Consider the following 21,363-nt stretch of genomic DNA (forward strand, 5'->3'; position numbering starts at 1 on the left):
CCCCTCAACATACTGTAGGACCCCTCAACATACTGTAGGACCCAACAGGACCCCCTCAACATACTGTAGGACCCCCTCAACATACTGTAGGACCCCCTCAACATACTGCAACATACTGCAGGACCCCCTCAACATACTGTAGGACCCCATACTTAACAACATACTGTAGGACCCCCTCAACATACTGTAGGACCCCCTCAACATACTGTAGGACCCCATCAACATACTGTAGGACCCCCTCAACATACTGCAGGACCCCCTCAACATACTGTAGGTCAAGGAGCAGGTAGGACCCCCTCAACATACTGTAAGATCCCCTCAACATACTGTAGGTCAAGGAGCAGGTAGGACCCCCTCAACATACTGTAGGTCCCCCTCAACATACTGTAGGACCCCTCAACATACTGTAGGACCCCCTCAACATACTGCAGGACCCCCTCAACATACTGTAGGACCTCCCTCAACATACTGCAGGACCCCCTCAACATACTGTAGGTCCCCCTCAACATACTGTAGGTCCCCCTTAACATACTGTAGGTCCCCCCACAACATACTGTAGGTCCCCCTTAACATACTGCAGGACCCCCTCAACATACTATAGGTCAAGGAACAGGTTGGACCCCCACAACATACTGTAGGACCCCCTCAACATACTGTAGGTCCCCCTTAACATACTGTAGGTCCCCCTTAACATACTGTAGGTCCCCCACAACATACTGTAGGTCCCCCTCAACATACTGTAGGACCCCTCAACATACTGTAGGACCCCCTCAACATACTGCAGGACCCCCTCAACATACTGCAGGACCCCTCAACATACTGTAGGTCCCCCTCAACATACTGTAGGTTCCCCCACAACATACTGCAGGACCCCCTCAACATACTGTAGGACCCCCTCAACATACTGTAGGACCCCCTCAACATACTGTAGGACCCCCTCAACATACTGTAGGACCCCCTCAACATACTGCAGGACCCCCTCATCATACTGCAGGACCCCCTCAACATACTGCAGGACCCCCTCAACATACTGCAGGACCCCCTCAACATACTGTAGGTCCCCCTCAACATACTGTAGGACCCCCCTCAACATACTGTAGGTCCCCCTCAACATACTGTAGGACCCCCACAACATACTGCAGGACCCCCTCAACATACTGTAGGTCCCCCTCAACATACTGTAGGTCCCCCTCAACATACTGTAGGACCACCCTCAACATACTGTAGGTCCCCCTCAACATACTATAGGACCCCCTCAACATACTGTAGGTCCCCCTCAATATACTGTAGGACCCCCTCAACATACTGTAGGTCCACCTCAACATACTGTAGGTCCCCCTCAACATACTGTAGGACCCCCTCAACATACTGTAGGACCCCCTCAACATACTGTAGGACCCCCACAACATACTGTAGGACCCCCTCAACATACTGCAGGACCCCCTCAACATACTGCAGGACCCCCTCAACATACTGCAGGACCCCCTCAACATACTGTAGGTCCCCCTCAACATACTGTAGGTCACCCTCAACATACTGTAGGACCACCCTCAACATACTGTAGGTCCCCCTCAACATACTATAGGACCCCCTCAACATACTGTAGGTCCCCCTCAACATACTGTAGGTCCCCCCACAACATACTGTAGGTCCCCCTTAACATACTGCAGGACCCCCTCAACATACTATAGGTCAAGGAACAGGTTGGACCCCCACAACATACTGTAGGTCCCCCTCAACATACTGTAGGACCCCTCAACATACTGTAGGACCCCCTCAACATACTGCAGGACCCCCTCAACATACTGTAGGTCCCCCTCAACATACTGTAGGTCCCCCTCAACATACTGTAGGACCCCCTCAACATACTGCAGGACCCCCCTCAACATACTGTAGGTCAGAACGGGTTCGCCTGCTCAGACATTGCATGCATCAACCAATGATTGTGTAACAGATTGCTGTAAGCAGATTGCTGTAACATATGATGTGGTTAGCTGGTACGTAAAATACCTATCCAGGTGGTGTATGATCTGGCATGTGTCAGCTACACAGGGGAACAAAACCTTTAACTGCTCTCTATATTTCAGACACTCTGCATCCTAGCCAATATTGCCGATGGCAACACAGCCAAGGAACTCATCATGACCAATGACGACATCCTCCAGAAAATCAAATATTACATGGTAGAATCTCTTCCCTCCATGATCCACTGTAGCAATACTAGTAAAATATAGGTTTGTTCTCAAGTTCGCTGAACTCTCTGTTGCCAACCTTGATATTTGTATCCACGTGGGGTAATGTTTATTTAGAACGAGTTTCACCCTCTCTCTTTACATACAGTACCAGTCAAACATTTGGACACACTTACTTATTCAAGGTTTATTCTTGGTCTTTACTATTTTCTACAATGTCGAATAAGTGAAGACATCAAAACTATAACACATATGGAATCATGTAGTAACCAAAAAAAGTGTTAAACTAATCTAAATATATTTGAGATTCTTCAAAGTAGCCACCCTCTGCCTTAATGACACACTCTTGGCATTATCTCCCCCCAGCACCATCAGGAATGCTTTTCCAACAGTCTTGAAGGAGTTCCCACATATGCTGAGCACTTGTTGGCTGCTTTTCCTTCACTCTGCGGTCCAACTCATCCCAAACCATCTCAATTGGGTTGAGGTTGGGTGATTGTGGAGGCCAGGTCATCTGATGCAGCACTCCATCACTCTCCTTTGTAAAATAGCCCTTACACAGCCTGGAGGTGTGTTGGGTCACTGTTCTGTTGAAAAACAAATGATAATACCACTAAGCCCAAACCAGATGGGATGGCGTATCACTGCAGAATGCTGTGGTAGCCATGCTGGTTAAGTGTGCCTTGAATTCTAAATCAATCATGAGGGTGTCACCAGCAAAGCACCATCACACCTCCTCCTCCATGCTTCACGGTGGGAACCACACATCCATTCACCTACTCTGCGTCTCACAAAGACACAGCGGTTGGAATCAAAAATCTCAAATTTGGACTAATCAGACCAAAGGACAGATTTCCACTGGTCTAATGCCCATTGCTCATGTTTTTTGGCCCAAGCAAGTCTTTTCTTATTGGTGTCCTTTAGTAGAGCTTTCTTTGCAGCAATTCGACCACGAAGGCTCCTCTGAACAGTTGATGTTGAGATGTGTCTGTTACTTGAACTCTGTGAAGCATTTATTTGGGCTGCAATCTGAGGTGCAGTTAACTCTAATGAACTTATCCTCTGCAGCAGAGGTAACTCTGGGTCTTCCTTTCCTGTGGCGGTCCTCATGAGAGCCAGTTTCATTATAGTACTTGATGGTTTTTGCAACTGCACTTGAAGAAACTTTCAAAGTTCTTGACATTTTACGGATTGACTGACCCTCATGTCTTAAAGTAGTGATGGACTGTCGTTTCTCTTTGCTTATTTGAACTGTTCCTGCCATAATATGGACTTTTACCAAATAGGGCTATCTTCTGTATACCCCACCTACCTTGTCACAACACAACTGATTGTTCCACAAATTAACTTCTAAGAGGGCACACCTGTTAATTGAAATTCATTCCAGGTGACTGCCTCATGAAGCTGGTTGAGAGAATGCCAAGAGTGCTGCAAAGCTGTCATCAAGGCAAAGGGTGTCTACTCTGAAGAATCTCAAATATATTGTGATTTGTTTTAACACTTTTTTGGGGGTACTACATGATTCCACATGTGTTATTTAATAATTTTGACGTCTTCACTATTCTACGATGTGGACAATAAAATTTAAAAAAATAAGAAAAATAATTGAATTAGTAGGTGTGTGTCAACTTGACTGGTACTGTATAAGATTGACACATCTAAACCAAATACTGAGAACAGTTCTCTGTGGTGTCCTCTCAGGGTCACTCTAATGTGAAGCTCCAGCTGGCAGCAACATTCTGTATCTCCAACCTGATCTGGAATGAGGAGGGCAGTGAGGCCGATGCCATGACAGGTTGTTACATGCTGGGGGGGGGGGTGTTACCTGTGTGTTAGCTAGGAAAGGGCTAGTGGTTCTTGGTGATGTAGTGGTAAAGATTGTGGATCAAGTTAATACAACTCTGAACCGCAGTTCAGATGAAGCACGGTCTGTAACGTACACTAATGTATTTACGCTCCATTACATCACTGGTTTTCATCTGTGATTCCACTGGGTGAGAAAGGAGCGGCACTCAGTGGGCTGCCCAGAATAACATGGTGGGTTATTAACCCTAGGTTCCGGAGGCTCAACATTCCACAAGCTCCGTTGTTATGTAATGTTCAATGCTTTACTGTTGGACTTGGTCTCTGCCTCCGGGTCCAACATCATCCCCTCTAACCTTCCTACGTCGGTGTCTCTGTTCTCAGGCTGCCAGGAGCGTCAGGACAAGCTGAGGGAGTTGGGCTTTGTAGACATTCTGCACAAACTCACCCAGGCCTTAGACCCCAACCTCTGTGAAAGGTGTGATACACACACACACACACACACACACACACACATACACACACACACACACGCGCTCATTATGTTATAGGATAGTGTACTGACTCTCTCCGTCTCTCTCAGGGCGAAAACAGCGATGCAGCATTATCTGGCGTGACCACACGGGCGCAGTCTCAGATGTTGTTTCCCCTAACAACACAACTAACCAACCAACCGCCTGCCAGGAGGAGACCTGCCTCCTTGCTGCCATTGTTTTGTTCTGATCTCCTTCACTTTAATCTTCCGTTTTTGTTTGGTTGCACAAAGACACCTTTTGAGCTGCAGAGGCAGAGTCCCCTTCCACCTCATCACCCCAATACTGACCTCCATCCCAGCCGGAGACTTTAAGACTCGGTTGGATGGGGAAACGAGTGCTTGCTGCTCACCAACTGGGGGTATGTTTCATTATTATTTTTTTTTAAATTATTCAAAGAAGGGAAGATTTTGTTTTTGCTTCTTGGACTTGATGTGAAGGAAGAAAGGATTAGTAATGTGCAGCACAGCAGCCAGCCATCGCAGCACAACGCCACCTTGTGGCCAGGAGGCCTTGGTGCTTTTGGACTCGTTATGGAGGAGATGAACTGAAAGACGTCACAGAGCTGGACTAAAGGTTCTGACGGACTAAAGACGGACTAAAGGTTCTGACGGACTAAAGGTTCTGACTTGGAGGGCAGGGTTGTGGGAGCATCACTTCCTCTTGTTTTAATTTAGCTAATTATTCATTATTGATATTACTATTATTATTATTTGAATAGCTTTATGTCAGGAGAGGACACGTTTGGGTAAAAAAGACTGTTAATTTTGAAATGTGTGGTGGTTTCTTTTTTTGTGTGTATACATACCTCATAAATATATATAAACATATAAATATATTTTGGGGATTTTTCATCTCTTTGTTTTCTTCCTGTTTCTGATCCTGGTTCCTACAGGAAGTAGGATGTGTGTTTCTATGGTGTGAACAGAGCAACAATGGGAGGATCCTGTGGTCAATAAAATATTTAAAAATGTTTTAAACCTTTTATTTAACTAGACAAGTCAGTTAAGAACAAATTCTTATTTACACTAGGCTGCGCGGTAGGCAGCCTAATGGTTAGAGCGTTGGGCCAGTAACCGAAAGGTTGCTGGATCGAATCCCCGGGCTGACAAGGTAAAACTCTGTCGTTCTGCCCGTGAACAAGGCAGTTAACCCAATGGTAGTAGATGGACTGGACCCTGATTAATCTTAGTCCTGGACTAAAAAGCACTTTCAATGGTGAATCACCATTGAGCATAATTCTTAGTCTAGGATTACGCTTAACCTGTATCTGGGGAAACCGGACGTAGAGGGTCACTATAGTGTCAGTAGGTGACTCTGAACCGGCCTGTAGAGGGTCACTATAGTGTCAGTATGTGACTCTGAATCGGCCTGTAGAGGGTCACTATAGTGTCAGTAGGTGACTCTGAACCGGCCTGTAGAGGGTCACTATAGTGTCAGTAGGTGACTCTGAACTGGCCCGTAGAGGGTCACTATAGTGTCAGTAGGTGATTCTGAACTGGTTGTAGAGGGTCACTATAGTGTCAGTAGGTGATTCTGAACCGGTTGTAGAGGGTCACTATAGTGTCAGTAGGTGACTCTGAACCGGCCTGTAGAGGGTCACTATAGTGTCAGTAGGTGACTCTGAACCGGCCCGTAGAGGGTCACTATAGTGTCAGTAGGTGACTCTGAACCGGCCCGTAGAGGGTCACTATAGTGTTAGTGGGTGACTCTGAACCGGCCTGTAGAGGGTCACTATAGTGTTAGTGGGTGACTCTGAACCGGCCTGTAGAGGGTCACTATAGTGTCAGTGGGTGACTCTGACCCGGCCTGTAGAGGGTCACTATAGTGTCAGTAGGTGACTCTGAACCGGCCTGTAGAGGGTCACTATAGTGTCAGTGGGTGACTCTGACCCGGCCTGTAGAGGGTCACTATAGTGTCAGTAGGTGACTCTGAACCGGCCTGTAGAGGGTCACTATAGTGTCAGTGGGTGACTCTGAACCGGCCGTAGAGGGTCACTATAGTGTCAGTAGGTGACTCTGAACCGGCCCGTAGAGGGTCACTATAGTGTTAGTGGGTGACTCTGAACCGGCCTGTAGAGGGTCACTATAGTGTTAGTGGGTGACTCTGAACCGGCCTGTAGAGGGTCACTATAGTGTCAGTGGGTGACTCTGACCCGGCCTGTAGAGGGTCACTATAGTGTCAGTAGGTGACTCTGAACCGGCCCGTAGAGGGTCACTATAGTGTCAGTGGGTGACTCTGACCCGGCCTGTAGAGGGTCACTATAGTGTCAGTAGGTGACTCTGACCCGGCCTGTAGAGGGTCACTATAGTGTCAGTAGGTGACTCTGACCCGGCCTGTAGAGGGTCACTATATTGTCAGTGGGTGACTCTGAACCGGCCTGTAGAGGGTCACTATATTGTCAGTAGGTGACTCTGACCCGGCCTGTAGAGGGTCACTATATTGTCAGTAGGTGACTCTGAACCGGCCTGTAGAGGGTCACTATATTGTCAGTAGGTGACTCTGAACCGGCCTGTAGAGGGTCACTATATTGTCAGTAGGTGACTCTGAACCGGCCGTAGAGGGTCACTATATTGTCAGTAGGTGACTCTGAACCGGCCTGTAGAGGGTCACTATATTGTCAGTAGGTGACTCTGAACCGGCCTGTAGAGGGTCACTATATTGTCAGTAGGTGACTCTGACCCGGCCTGTAGAGGGTCACTATAGTGTCAGTAGGTGACTCTGACCCGGCCTGTAGAGGGTCACTATATTGTCAGTGGGTGACTCTGAACCGGCCTGTAGAGGGTCACTATATTGTCAGTAGGTGACTCTGAACCGGCCTGTAGAGGGTCACTATATTGTCAGTAGGTGACTCTGACCCGGCCTGTAGAGGGTCACTATATTGTCAGTGGGTGACTCTGACACTCTCTAGTCTGTTACCTTTCAGGAGGCTCTAAGATGGATCCATAACAGGATAAAATGTTAAATGTTCTTTACTTTTAGCCGTTTGGTTTGTTCCCCTCAGACTTTTCCTCTCCCTGACATTTCAAACCTTACTGAAGCTCTGATAGAATGAATCTTATCATTTTGAAATATATGCAGACCTGAAACATGGACTTGGTCAGTGAGTAGTGTTTTTTTGTTGTCCTCGGACAAGGTGGAGGTACAGCAAAGTTGTGTATCAATGTGGGGCAGGTGAAAAAGGAGTCCCAGGTGTGACAACTGAACGTGTGCATCAGTTGGAGGTTCACTGGGTACCAGGGTATTTTACCCTGGTTGATTAAATCACCTTGGAACTGGGATGTGAAACCACTGAACATCACATCACAGACAAAGAGTCGGGTACAAAACATTACAGAAGAGTGGATCTTATAAAACAACACTTTGTTTATTGTTGTATCGTGTTTCTGGTAAAGTTGGTAAGAGTTAATAAAATACATCTTAAGCCTGTCCAAACCTCTGGCAGCACAATAAGCCCACCCCCCTCTCCCCTCGTTCTGAAACAAGCACATTCCTCATGCACTTAGCTGTGACAAGCATTAACATCTTGACCCCTGACCTGCACCCTTTGTGTGCCACTCCTCCAACACATCTCCACGCATCCTCAGCCTCATCCTCAGCCTCAGTCTCATCCCCAGCCTCATCCTGAGTCATCCTCAGCCTCAGTCTCATCCCCAGCCTCATCCTGAGTCTCAGCCTCATCCCCAGTCTCATCCCCAGCCTCATCCTGAGTCTCAGCCTCATCCCCAGCCTCATCCCCAGACTCATCCTCATCCTCATCCTCAGCCCGTTACAGAAAATAGAAACCAGTATCTCAATCTGACTGTGCCCCCCAAAACAACTCCAGTGCACCTAGTACACCGAGCACCAGACAATGCTAATACAATTAGTCCTCTGACCACTTGTGTCTTTGTAGGATAAACCTGTGTCATCCAGAGGTTGACACTTAAACATGGGATGCAGATGATGCTGCGGACATGGCAGGTGTGTGTGTGTGCGTGCTTCAGTGGAGGCTGCTGAGGCGAGGACGGCTCATAATAATGGTTTGAATTGAGTTTAATGGATGGAATGGAGTAAATGGAACAATATAAAATGTGTTTTATTCCATTTATGCCATTCCAGACATTATTATCCATCCTCCCCTCAGCAGCCTCCACTGGTGTGCTTGTGTTGGTGCGTGTGGGCTTTGATATGACGCTGAGATGTCTCTGGTTGAACTAGCGATGGACGAAAAAAGGCCAGAACACCCGAACCCAACAGGAGATTTTAACACACATTCTACATAAAATAAATGACTTTCAAAATAAAAGTAAGGCGTTCGTAATGGTCAATGGCTTAATGGTCAACGGTAAATCACAACATAATCACCAGGTGTGGACAATATGATGTATACGACTAGCAGTGTGTGTGTTCCAAGGAGAAGGCACGAATGGCTGGATGCCTAAAGCTGGAGTTGATGTGGGAACTCATTCACTGTACAGTCTGGTTGTCACTCATAGACCTACTGTATATTCCACTCACCCACCCGTATGCATGGCTTCTTAAACCTAAACCTGGCCTCTGTGGCACACCGGCTCCCTCCCTTCTACCTCCAGACCTACTGCGGTGTTGTCTTCATGTTTTGGTTGGTTCCATGTGTTTTGTAAGCTCACTGATTGTCTTGTGTTGAATATGGCCACTTGTTGGAGGGACAGAACTGATTGTGTGTGTAGGCTGGATTGAGACTTATAGGATGTCACATAATGTAAGACCACAGTGCAAGTGTGTGTGTGTTCTTTGTGGAGATGTATGTAACAAATCACCCCCATATAACAAGCATCAGAGAAACTCTGAAGAAACATTAAGTTGAAGTTAAATGAACTCCTCATTTGAAGTCAGCCGTGGTTGATATTCAAGCAATAGATGTTAGTATAATTTTGAAACCACATAACAGAGGTTGAACTAGAGTTTACATTCTCAGTCCTATGTACTGTCTGTGATGTCATGAAGGGGTGGTTGGTAGGGAACATTTGGTCAGAGGAGGAGTAGGGATGCACATTTCACTTATGACATCATGAAGTCCATAGATGAGGAGGATGTGTTGTTTTAACATGACCAGAGTGCCTGATCAGAGTACTGTTAGAACTGGTGTCTTGCTACTGTCCTGGTGGGGTATTTTTCAGTGATGCTATTGGTTTCCACCTATAGTCATTTTGATCTCTGTCTGTCTGCCTGTCTGTCTCACAGGTTCAATGTTGCATTCTGGACGAGCGGGCTACATACTCTCCTCTCTTCTCTTCATTCTGTCTCTGCTGTTTCTTCTTGCATGTCATCTGCCTCTCTGTCACAGAGCTGGCCCTTCCTCGTCCATGTAGCTGATGTGCTCCATCATCTGGGAGCGTCTCTCCCCCCTCTCTCCTCCCCTCTCCTGCATCTCCAGCGCCAGGTGTCCTGCCTCCAGCCTGGTGCCCCCCTGCGTCTCCCCCCTCAGAGAGTCCAGGGAGAACGGGCCCAGGGAGAGGGTCGAGGGGTAAAGAGAGGGGAGGGGAGGGATGAGTGGAGTGGAGTAGGAAGAGGGGAAGACCAACTTCAGCTTATGGTCTCCAGGTGAGGAGCTGAGTGACGGAGGAGCGGAGCAATGGGAGGAAGGCGGGGGCGTGTTGTCCTGGGAGGGGGCGGGGGAGCAGGCCCCTGCTGTGGCTGCCAGATCGTGAGTGATGGGGACCCTGGCAGGGAGAGCAGGAGGGGGAGGAGGAGAGGGACAAGGAGAAAGAGAGGGAGGGGGAGGGGGACATGGTGCCAGAGGCTAGGGTACATCTGTCCTGGGCAGAGGGAAGGAAACTGTTGCTAGAGGTGGTGTGGTTGGAGAGGTGGGGTGACCCCCTCATGTCTTCTGTCCCAGGGGAAGGGGGGTTGGAGTGGGGTAAGTCCTTAGAACTTCTCTCTGGGGAGATTGGAGACTGGGTCTGGGCTGGAGGCCTCTGTGGAGGGGGGGTTGGGAGGAGGCAACTTGGCAAGCCCACGTTCCCCGTGTCAGCACTGTCCATATCCAATAGTGAGCAGGACTGCGTTCGTTGGGGGTGGGGCGACGGGGAGCAGGGCGGGGCTGGAGGTGGGACCACCAGAGGTGTGTTGGAGGACGGTTTGTTGGCACTGCTCGGGGGTGGAGTCAGGCTGGGCGTTATGGCTGTCAGGATTGGCTGAGGCGCCACAAGGAGGAGGGGCCGGAGCAGGCGGGTCATTTCCTTTAGCTCCTGGCTGAGATGAGAGACTTGCTGGGAGAGAGTGCTCATCTGTGGACAAGACGGACAGACACTTGAGAGTTAGGTGTTTTACGTGTTATGTTACTGTGTGTTTATGTTGTAAGATTCATATGGATTCTAGGATACCTAACTACAACCTCTCACCTCGTCACTCAGCTTAGAAACACTCTGCTTGATATCTGACTGCTCCAGGATCCCTACACACACACACACACACACACACACACACACACACACACACACACACACACACACACACACACACACACACACACACACACACACACACACACACACACACACACACACACACACACACACACACACACACACACACACACACACAGAGAGATGTAAGTTCCTTGTTAAAATATGTGTTGGATAGTGAGAGCACCAACAGACTAGTGGGGAGAAGATTGTATTTGTATTTATTATGGATCCCCATTAGTTCCTGCCAAGGCAGCAGCTACTCTTCTTGTAGTCCAGCTAAATTAAGGCATTTTAAAAACATTACAATACATTCACAACAGATGTCACAACATATCAAGTGTGTGCCCTCAGGCCCCTACTCTATTACCACATTACTACAACACAAAATCCATTTGTACGTGTGTGTATGTTATCATGCGTCTGTGCCTGTTTGTGTTGCTTCACAGTCCTCCACTGTTCCAGTATTTTTATCTGTTTTTAAATCAAATTCTACTGCTTGCATGAGTTACTTGATGTGGAATAGAGTTCCATGTAGTCATGGCTCTATGTCGTACTGTGTGCCTCCCATAGTCTGTTCTGGACTTGGAGACTGTGACGAGACCTCAGGTGACATTTTTTTAAAGTTTATTTTTATTTAACCTTTATTTAACTAGGCAAGTCAGTTAAGAACACATTCTTATTTTCAATGACGGCCTAGTAACAGTGGGTTAACTGCCTGTTCAGGGGCAGAACGACAGATTTGTACCTTGTCAGCTCGGGGGTTTGAACCTTCCGGTTACTCGTCCAACGCTCTAACCACTAGGCTACCCCGCCCCCGTCTTGTAGGGTATGCATGGGTGTCTGAGCTGTGTGCCAGTAGTTCAAACAGACAGCTTGGTATATTCAACATGTCAATATCTCTCACAAATACAAGTAGTGGTGAAGTCAATCTCTACTCCACTTTGAGCCCGGAGAGATTGACATGCATATTATTGTTAGCTCTCTGTACATACAAGGGCCAGCCGTGCTGCCCTGTTCTCAGCCAATTGCAATTTTCTAAGTTCCTCTTTGTGGCACATGACCACACGGCTGAACTGTGGTCCATGTTCGACAAAACTAGTGCTGTTAAAGAAGGTAGAGCAGCACTTTATTACGGACAGACTTCTCCCGATCCTAGCTACTGTTTTGACCATGACACTTAACAATAGGTTACAGGGTTACTCCAAGTTTAACATGATAGTTTACAGGGTTACTCCAAGTTTAACATGATAGTTTACAGGGTTACTCCAAGTTTAACATGATAGTTTACAGGGTTACTCCAAGTTTAACATGATAGTTTACAGGGTTACTCCAAGTTTAACACGATAGTTTACAGGGTTACTCCAAGTTTAACATGATAGTTTACAGGGTTACTCCAAGTTTAACATGATAGTTTACAGGGTTACTCCAAGTTTAACATGATAGTTTACAGGGTTACTCCAAGTTTAACATGATAGTTTACAGGGTTACTCCAAGTTTAACATGATAGTTTACAGGGTTACTCCAAGTTTAACATGATAGTTTACAGGGTTACTCCAAGTTTAACATGATAGTTTACAGGGTTACTCCAAGTTTAACATGATAGTTTACAGGGTTACTCCAAGTTTAACACGATAGTTTACAGGGTTACTCCAAGTTTAACATGATAGTTTACAGGGTTACTCCAAGTTTAACATGATAGTTTACAGGGTTACTCCAAGTTTAACATGATAGTTTACAGGGTTACTCCAAGCAATTTAGTCTCCTCAACTTGCTCAATTACCACATGACTAATTTCAAGATTTAGTTGAGGTTCAGGGTTTAGTGAATGATTTATCCCAAATACAATGCTTTTAGTTTTTGAAATATTTAGGACTAACTTATTCCTTGCCACCCACTCTGAAACTAACTGCAGCTCTAAGTGTTGAGTCATTTCAGTCGCTGTGGTAGCTGACGTGTATAGTGTTGAGTCATTTCAGTCGCTGTGGTAGCTGACGTGTATAGTGTTGAGTCATTTCAGTCGCTGTGGTAGCTGACGTGTATAGTGTTGAGACATTTCAGTCGCTGTGGTAGCTGACGTGTATAGTGTTGAGTCATCCGCATACAGTTGACGTTGGAAGTTTACATACACCTTAGTCAAAGACATTTAAACTCAGTTTTTCACAATTCCTGGCATTTAATCCTAGTAAAAAAATACCCTGTTTTAGGTCAATTAGGATCGCCACTTTATTTTAAGAATGTGAAATGTCAGAATAATAGTAGAGAGATTTCTTTCTTTCATCACATTCCCATTGGGTCAGAAGTTTACATACACTCAATTAGTATTCGGTAGCATTGCCTTTATTTTGTTTAACTTGGGTCAAACGTTTCAGGTAGCCTTGTTCAAGCTTTCCACAATAAGTTGGGTGAATTTTGGCCCATTCATCCTGACAGAGCTGGTGTAACTGAGTCAGGTTTGTAGGCATCCTTGCTCGCACAATCTTTTTCAGTTCTATCCACAAATTTTCTATAGGATTGAGGTCAGGGCTTTGTGATGGCCACTCCAATACCTTGACTTCGTTGTCCTTAAGCCATTTTGCCACAACTTTGGAAGTATGCTTAGGGTCATTGTCCATTTGGAAGACCCATTTGCGACCAAGCTTTAACTTCCTGACTGATGTCTTGAGATGTTGCTTCAATATACACACATTATTTTCCTGCCTCATGATGTCATTTATTTTGTGAAGTGCACCAGTCCCTCCTGCAGCAAAGCACCCCCACGACATGATGCTGCCACCCCCGTGCTTCACGTTTGGGATGGTGTTCTTCGGCTTGCGAGCATCCCCCTTTTTCCTACAAACATAACGATGGTCATTATGGCCAAGCAGTTCTATTTTTGTTTCATCAGACCAGAGGACATTTCTCCAAAAAGTATGATGTTTGTCCCCATGTGCAGTTGCAAACCGTAGTCTGGCTTTTTTATGGTGGTTTTGGAGCAGTGGCTTCTTCCTTGCTGAGTGGCCTTTCAGGTTTTGTCGATATAGAACTTGTTTTACTGTGGATATAGATACTTTTGTACCTGTTTCCTCCAGCATCTTCACAAGGTCCTTTGCTATTGTTCTGAGATTGATTTGCACTTTTCGCACCAAAGTACGTTCATCTCTAGGAGACAGAATGAGTCTCCTTCCTGTGCGGTATGATGGCTGCATGGTCCCATGGTGTTTATACTTTCGTACTATTGTTTGTACAGATGATCATGGTACCTTCAGGCATTTGGAAATTGCTCCCAAGGATGAACCAGACTTGTGGAGTTCTACAATTGTTTTTCTGAGGTCTTGGCCGATTTCTTTTGATTTACCCATGATGTCAAGCAAAGAGGCACTGAGTTTGAAGGTAGGCCTTGAAATACATCCCATAGGTACACCTCCAATTGGCTCAATTGATGTCAATGAGAAGCTTCTAAAGCCACAACAACATTTTCTGGAATTTTCTAAGCTGTTTAAAGGCACTGTCAACTTAGTGTATGTAAACTTCTGACCCACTGAAATTGTGATACAGTGAATTATAAGTGAAATAATCTGTCTGTAAACAATTGTTGGAAAAATTACTTGTGTCATGCACAAAGTAGATGTCCTAAATAAATTGCCAAAACTATAGTTTGTTAACAAGAATTTTGTGAGTGGTTGAAAAACGAGTTTTAATGACGCCAACCTAAGTGTATGTAAACTTCTGACTTCAACTGTACATAGACACACTGGCTCAAAGCAAGTGGTATGTCGTTAGTAAAGATTGAAAAAAGTAAGGGGCCTAGACAGCTGCCCTGGGGAATTCCTGATTCTACCTGGATTTCGTTTGAGAGGCTTCCATTAAAGAACACCCTATGTTCTGTTAGACAGGTAACTCTTTATCCACAATATAGCAGGGGGTGTAAAGCCATAACACAAGTTTTTCCAGCAACCGACTATGATCGATCATGTCAAAAGCTGCATCAAAGTCTAACAAAACAGCCCCACAATCTTTTTTAGCATCAATTTCTCTCAGCCAATCATCAGTCATTTGTGTAAGTGATGTGCTTGTTGAATGTCCTTCCCTATAAGTATGCTGAAAGTTTGTTGTCGATTTGTTTAATCTAAAATAGCATTGTATCTGGTCAAATACCATTTTTTCCCAAAAGTTTACAAAGGGTTATTAACAGGCTATTTGAGCCAGTAAAGAGGGCTTTACTATCCTTAGGTAGGGGAATCACTTTTGCTCCCTCCAGGCCTGAGGGCACACACTTTCTAGTAGGCTTGTCATTGTTGATAGACAACCATTTTTTTCACCTCTTCCACACTTACTTTACGGAATTCAAAATTACAATGCTTGTCTTTCTTAATTTGGTCAGATATACTTGGATGTGTAGTGTCAGCGTTTGTTGCTGGCATGTCATGCCTAAGTTTGCTAATCTTGCCAATGAAAAAAATCAATAAAGTAGTTGTCAATATCAGTGGGTTTTGTAATGAATGAGGCATCTGATTCAATGAATGATGGAGCAGAGTTTTCCTTTTTGTCCAACATTTCATTTAAGGTGCTCCAAAGCTTTTTACTATCATGTCATTTGTCTTTGTTTCATAGAGTAGTTTCTTCTTCTTTTGATTCAGTTTAGTCACATGATTTCTCAATTTGCAGTATGTATTGCCATTTATTTTGCCTCATCCCTCTCAACCACACCGTTTTTCAATTCCTCTTCACTCATTTTCTTAATGGTTGCATGCTTCTTAGTAACTGGGATAAGCAATTTCATAAATGTGTCAAGTGCAGCGTCGGGTTGCTTCTCATTACACATCACGGACCAACAAATATTCTTTACATCAACAACATAGGAATCGCTACAAAACTTTGTATTACCTAGTCCTGGGGATGGTTGACCACTGTGTACCAGCCTGGAGCTAAACTCAAACTTCTGGGAGGAGTTCACACTGCTCTCTGTCTCAATACCATCCACAAACCTAGAAAGAGAGAGAGAGAGAGAGAGAGAGAGAGAGAGGCAGAGAGAGAGAGAGCAGAGTGAGAGAGCAGAGTGAGAGAGCAGAGTGAGAGAGAGAGAGAGAGAGAGAGAGAGAGAGAGAGAGAGAGAGAGAGAGAGAGAGAGAGAGAGAGAGAGAGAGAGAGAGAGAGAGAGAGAGAGAGAGAGAGAGAGAGAGAGAGAGAGAGAGAGAGAGAGAGAGAGAGAGAGAGAGAGAGAGAGAGAGAGAGAGAGAGAGAGAGAGAGAGAGAGAGAGAGAGAGAGGAGAGACAGAGGAGAGAGTGGGAACAGAGAGAGAGAGAGAAAGTGAGAGAGAGAGAGAGAAGAGTGAAAGAGAAAGAAAGAGGGGAATAAAGATGAATAAACACAACCAACATTGTTGTGGAGGAAGTTGAACTCCATCAATTCAAGCCCTGCTTCCTCAGCCCTTTTTCTCTCCCATTTCCATTTCTCCTCCACTCTACTCTACCCGTTCCACCAATTCAGTGCCTTTTGAGTGTAACTTGCAAAAAAAAAACTAATTTGAACATTCTATCATAAAGAACACATTTTCAACTTCATAAAAAACGGAATTTCCCATCTCGAGATGTTAAATAAAAACAATACTATATTAAGTGCAGGGTTGACCGTGTCACGGTTGACGAGCCATAAATCCTTGTTACAGAGGGAATAGAAGCTTGCTATGTGGAACAGGGAGTGTAAATTGACTGCAAGCTTCACCCCAAAAAATGTAATTGCTAAAACATTTCTAGCCTGTCTATTGATGAGTAATGGCGTTGCCGTGTCATACTCCGTCTCGCTCAGTTTTCCACAAAACACCAGAAATGTTACAAAAAAAGTAGAACCAGCTCACCTGCTTGTACACTATGATTTGACTATTAGATCTTCCATTTTTATTTTGAGAAAAAAAAGGAATAGTTTCACCATATTAAACAGAGTTCAGTTCACGTAACAGGGTTGACCTTAAAATGAGGGACAGACATTAATCACGTGAAATAAATCATCTTCAGACTTTGACTTTGTCAAAGCAACAGACTAACTAGGACTTTACAATGATGTTGGAGATATGTTTTGATTAAGTGGGTTGAGATCATCCTAGAAGTGAAACAGGGTTGACGGAGGGACAGGAGGGACAGGAGGGACAGGACAAAATGCATAATTTTAGCACTTTAGCAAAGCCTTCATTCACAAAACAAAACAAATCTGATTTGATTGTATTCTCCATGTGGTCTATATTAAAGGGCACTTCATTTAATATAACAGGATTTTAAAATTCAATATTGGTGAAAAATGTATATTTACGTGGAACGACCCATTGGTTGCAAAACGTTGTGTGCGTGATTTGTGTGTGTGTGTAGAATGACTGAGTCTGTGTTTTCCCTACCTTGGACTAAGCTCCAGTGGCGCACTGCTGAAGCTGACCACAGGTATCTGCAGAGTGGGGGGGGGCGGGTGTGTTCTGAGGGGGGGCGGAAGGGTCGAGGGTGCAGCAGGGGCGAACGCAGGGGCGAGTTGAGAACCCTGGTCAGACGTCGAGGTGAACGAGGGGCACGCGACACAGAGGTCTGCTCTTCATCACCCTCCTCATCTTCCTTAATGGAAGACAGCTTCTTCACCAAACTTCCATTACTCTCCCAGTCCACCTGTGGAGAGATAAATGGGGAGAGAGAGAGAGAGAGAGCAAGAGAGAGAGAGGGAATGGGAGGGGGGAGAGCAACCAGAAGGAGGGAGGGGAGAGAGAGACGTGATAAAGGTACATTCAACTATACGAAAGCATCAGATAGGTGTAAACTATATAATATCTAATTCCTTCAGCTTTTTCTTCAGAGTTAGGCTTTATGAATAGGCTTTAGGAATAGGCTTTAGGAAAAGGGGATGGGGCTAGATGTGTTTTTTCAAACCAGGCTAGAGGCAAGGTTGAGTGGGGAATGATAATGATCCACAACACAAGAAGACCACAGTAGCCTAGAGTAGGTGCAGTAACACCACAGTACCAGTGGGAGGTAGACTTTTACCATCTAGTCCCAGCTTCTCTCTATGAGTTTGATATCCATTCCTCACACACACACTTCCATCCATCCCTGCCCCCACCCCTCTCATCCATCCCTGCCCCCACCTCTCTCATCCATCCCTGCCCCTACCCCTCTCATCCATCCCTGCCCCCACCCCTCTCATCCATTCCTGCCCCCACCCCTCTCATCCATGCCTGCCCCTACCCCTCTCATCCAGCCCTCCACTACCATCCTCACCCAGCCCTCCACTACCATCCTCACCCAGCACTCCCCTACTCCTCTTACCCAGCCCTCCCCTACCCCTCTCACCCAGCCCTCCCCTACCCCTCTTACCCAGCCCTCCCCTACCCCTCTCACCCAGCACCCCCTACCCCTCTTACCCAGCCCTCCCCTACCCCTCTCACCCAGCCCTCCCCTACCCCTCTCACCCAGCCCTCCCCTACCCCTCTCACCCATCCCTCCCCTACCCCTCTCACCCATCCCTCCCCTACCCCTCTCACCCATCCCTCCCCTACCCCTCTCACCCATCCCCCTACCCCTCTCACCCTGCCCTCCCCTACCCCTCTCACCCAGCCCTCCACTACCCCTCTCACCCTCCCCTACCCCTCTCACCCTCCCCTACCCCTCTCACCCTGCCCTCCCCTACCCCGCTCACCCAGCCCTCCCCTACCCCTCTCACCCAGCCCTGCCCTACCCCTCTCACCCTCCCCTCCCCTACCCCTCTCACCCATCCCCCTACCCCTCTCACCCTGCCCTCCCCTACCCCTCTCACCCAGCCCTCCACTACCCCTCTCACCCAGCCCTCCACTACCCCTCTCACCCAGCCCTCCACTACCCCTCTCACCCTGCCCTCCACTACCCCTCTCACCCAGCCCTCCACTACCCCTCTCACCCAGCCCTCCACTACCCCTCTCACCCTCCCCTACCCCTCTCACCCAGCCCTCCACTACCCCTCTCACCCTCCCCTACCCCTCTCACCCTCCCCTCCCCTACCCCTCTCACCCTGCCCTCCACTACCCCTCTCACCCTGCCCTCCACTACCCCTCTCACCCAGCCCTCCACTACACCTCTCACCCTCCCCTCCCCTACCCCTCTCACCCAGCCCTCCACTACCCCTCTCACCCAGCCCTCCACTACCCCTCTCACCCAGCCCTCCACTACCCCTCTCACCCTCCCCTACCCCTCTCACCCTCCCCTCCCCTACCCCTCTCACCCAGCCCTCCACCAACCCCTCTCACCCAGCCCTCCACCAACCCCTCTCACCCAGCCCTCCACCAACCCCTCTCACCCAGCCCTCCACCAACCCCTCTCACCCAGCCCTCCCCTACCCCTCTCACCCAGCCCTCCCCTACCCCTCTCACCCTCCCCTCCCCTACCCCTCTCACCCAGCCCTCCACCAACCCCTCTCACCCAGCCCTCCCCTACCCCTCTCACCCAGCCCTCCCCTACCCCTCTCACCCAGCCCTCCCCTACCCCTCTCACCCTCCCTCCCCTACCCCTCTCACCCAGCCCTCCACCAACCCCTCTCACCCAGCCCTCCCCTCCCCTACCCCTCTCACCCTCCCCTACCCCTCTCACCCAGCCCTCCCCTACCCCTCTCACCCTCCCCTACCCCTCTCACCCAGCCCTCCCCTACCCCTCTCACCCTCCCCTACCCCTCTCACCCAGCCCTCCCCTACCCCTCTCACCCTCCCCTACCCCTCTCACCCAGCCCTCCCCTACCCCTCTCACCCAACGTCAAATGAATAATACAACAATGTCCTCAGAGACAAACATGACTTCTAAAAGCCGAACAGCCAAACAAAGCAGGAATTAGTGGGCTATGAGATTACATGAGAAGGCGTTGTGTTGAAAGGACAAGCTAAATCTACTGGTCTTAGACCACAGGGAACACCTGCTACAACACATTACTAGAGGGGGGAGGGGAGGGAGGGAGAGGCTGTGTTTAATTGTTCTGACCTTACAGATGCCAGGTGGTGCCAGTCGTGTGTGTGTGTGTGTGTGTGTGTGTGTGTGTGTGTGTGTGTGTGTGTGTGTGTGTGTGTGTGTGTGTGTGTGTGTGTGTGTGTGTGTGTGTGTGTGTGTGTGTGTGTGTGTGTGTGTGTGTGTGTGTGTGAAGGTATATCTCATCCACTATCTAAACAGAGAGTTTGTACCTGAATCCATAACACATGTCCATAGGTCTCTTCAGTAAATGAGATAATGAATCCATAACACATGTCCATAGGTCTCTTCAGTAAATGAGATAATGAATCCATAACACATGTCCATAGGTCTCTTCAGTAAATGAGATAATGAATCCATAACACATGTCCATAGGTCTCTTCAGTAAATGAGATAATGAATCCATGTCCAACTCTTCAGTAAATGAGATAATGAATCCATGTCCATAGGTCTCTTCAGTAAATGAGATAATGAATCCATAACACATGTCCATAGGTCTCTTCAGTAAATGAGATAATGAATCCATAACACATGTCCATAGGTCTCTTCAGTAAATGAGATAATGAATCCATAACACATGTCCATAGGTCTCTTCAGTAAATGAGATAATGAAACCATAACACATGTCCATAGGTCTCTTCAGTAAATGAGATAATGAATGGGTGTGATATTTCACCATGTGGACAAGCCCAGACCCCTTTCTCTCTCTTCTCTGTTTTCTACTCTCCTCTCTGCTTTCACTTTGATCAAAGACTCTTATTGTTTTATTAATTTAACCTTTATTTACCAGGGGAAACCCATTGATCAACATGACACAAACCATTTACAATTTCACATTACAACAAATTAAATTCAAAAGCTACTGATAAAATTACAAATCAATCACAACATAAATCAAAACAAGTTCAGTTATCTTACCACATTCCTCTTCAAAGTCCTGAACTGGCTATTTCTCTCTCTCACTCTGTCTCTCTCAATTGAATTCAAGGGGCTTTATTCTCTCTCAATTGAATTCAAGGGGCTTTATTCTCTCTCAATTGAATTCAAGGGGCTTTATTCTCTCTCAATTGAATTCAAGGGGCTTTATTCTCTCTCAATTGAATTCAAGGGGCTTTATTCTCTCTCAATTGAATTCAAGGGGCTTTATTCTCTCTCAATTGAATTCAAGGGGCTTTATTCTCTCTCAATTGAATTCAAGGGGCTTTATTCTCTCTCAATTCAAATCAAGGGGCTTTATTCTCTCTCAATTGAATTCAATGGGCTTTATTCTCTCTAAATTCAAATCAAGGCGCTTTATTCTCTCTCAACTCAATTCAAGGGGCTATATTGGCATAGGAAACATGTTTACATTGCAAAAGCAAGTGAAATGGATAAACAAAAGTGAAATAAACAGTAAATATTACATTTACACAAGTTCCAAAATAATAGAGACATTTGCAAATTACAGAAGGGAAAATAAATAAACAT

The 21,363-nt window shown here is 46.6% G+C and overlaps 2 protein-coding genes across 3 annotated transcripts in view; one reads left to right on the plus strand and one right to left on the minus strand.

The window, feature by feature from the left end:
- The window catches only part of LOC124048313 (armadillo repeat-containing protein 8-like), a 28,366-nt gene extending 22,865 nt beyond the window's left edge, over nt 1–5,501 (plus strand). The window contains exons 20-23 of the mRNA XM_046368966.1: nt 2,088–2,183; nt 3,894–3,987; nt 4,380–4,473; nt 4,579–5,501. Of these exons, the coding sequence (XP_046224922.1) occupies nt 2,088–2,183; nt 3,894–3,987; nt 4,380–4,473; nt 4,579–4,612 (318 nt within the window). The 3' untranslated portion in view covers nt 4,613–5,501. The remainder of the gene's footprint in view (nt 1–2,087; nt 2,184–3,893; nt 3,988–4,379; nt 4,474–4,578) is intronic.
- A 2,373-nt stretch (nt 5,502–7,874) lies between these two features.
- Nucleotides 7,875–21,363, minus strand: part of kcnh3 (potassium voltage-gated channel, subfamily H (eag-related), member 3) — a 248,801-nt gene continuing 235,312 nt past the window's right edge. For both annotated transcript variants that reach the window (XM_046369023.1, XM_046369033.1), the window contains 4 exons: nt 17,325–17,583; nt 15,823–15,923; nt 10,894–10,946; nt 7,875–10,779 (listed from right to left, as the gene is read on the minus strand). In XM_046369023.1, the coding sequence (XP_046224979.1) occupies nt 15,889–15,923; nt 17,325–17,583 (294 nt within the window). In that variant the 3' untranslated portion in view covers nt 7,875–10,779; nt 10,894–10,946; nt 15,823–15,888. The remainder of the gene's footprint in view (nt 10,780–10,893; nt 10,947–15,822; nt 15,924–17,324; nt 17,584–21,363) is intronic.

This window comes from Oncorhynchus gorbuscha, linkage group LG01, assembly GCF_021184085.1.
Source record: "Oncorhynchus gorbuscha isolate QuinsamMale2020 ecotype Even-year linkage group LG01, OgorEven_v1.0, whole genome shotgun sequence".
NCBI lineage: Eukaryota > Metazoa > Chordata > Actinopteri > Salmoniformes > Salmonidae > Oncorhynchus > Oncorhynchus gorbuscha.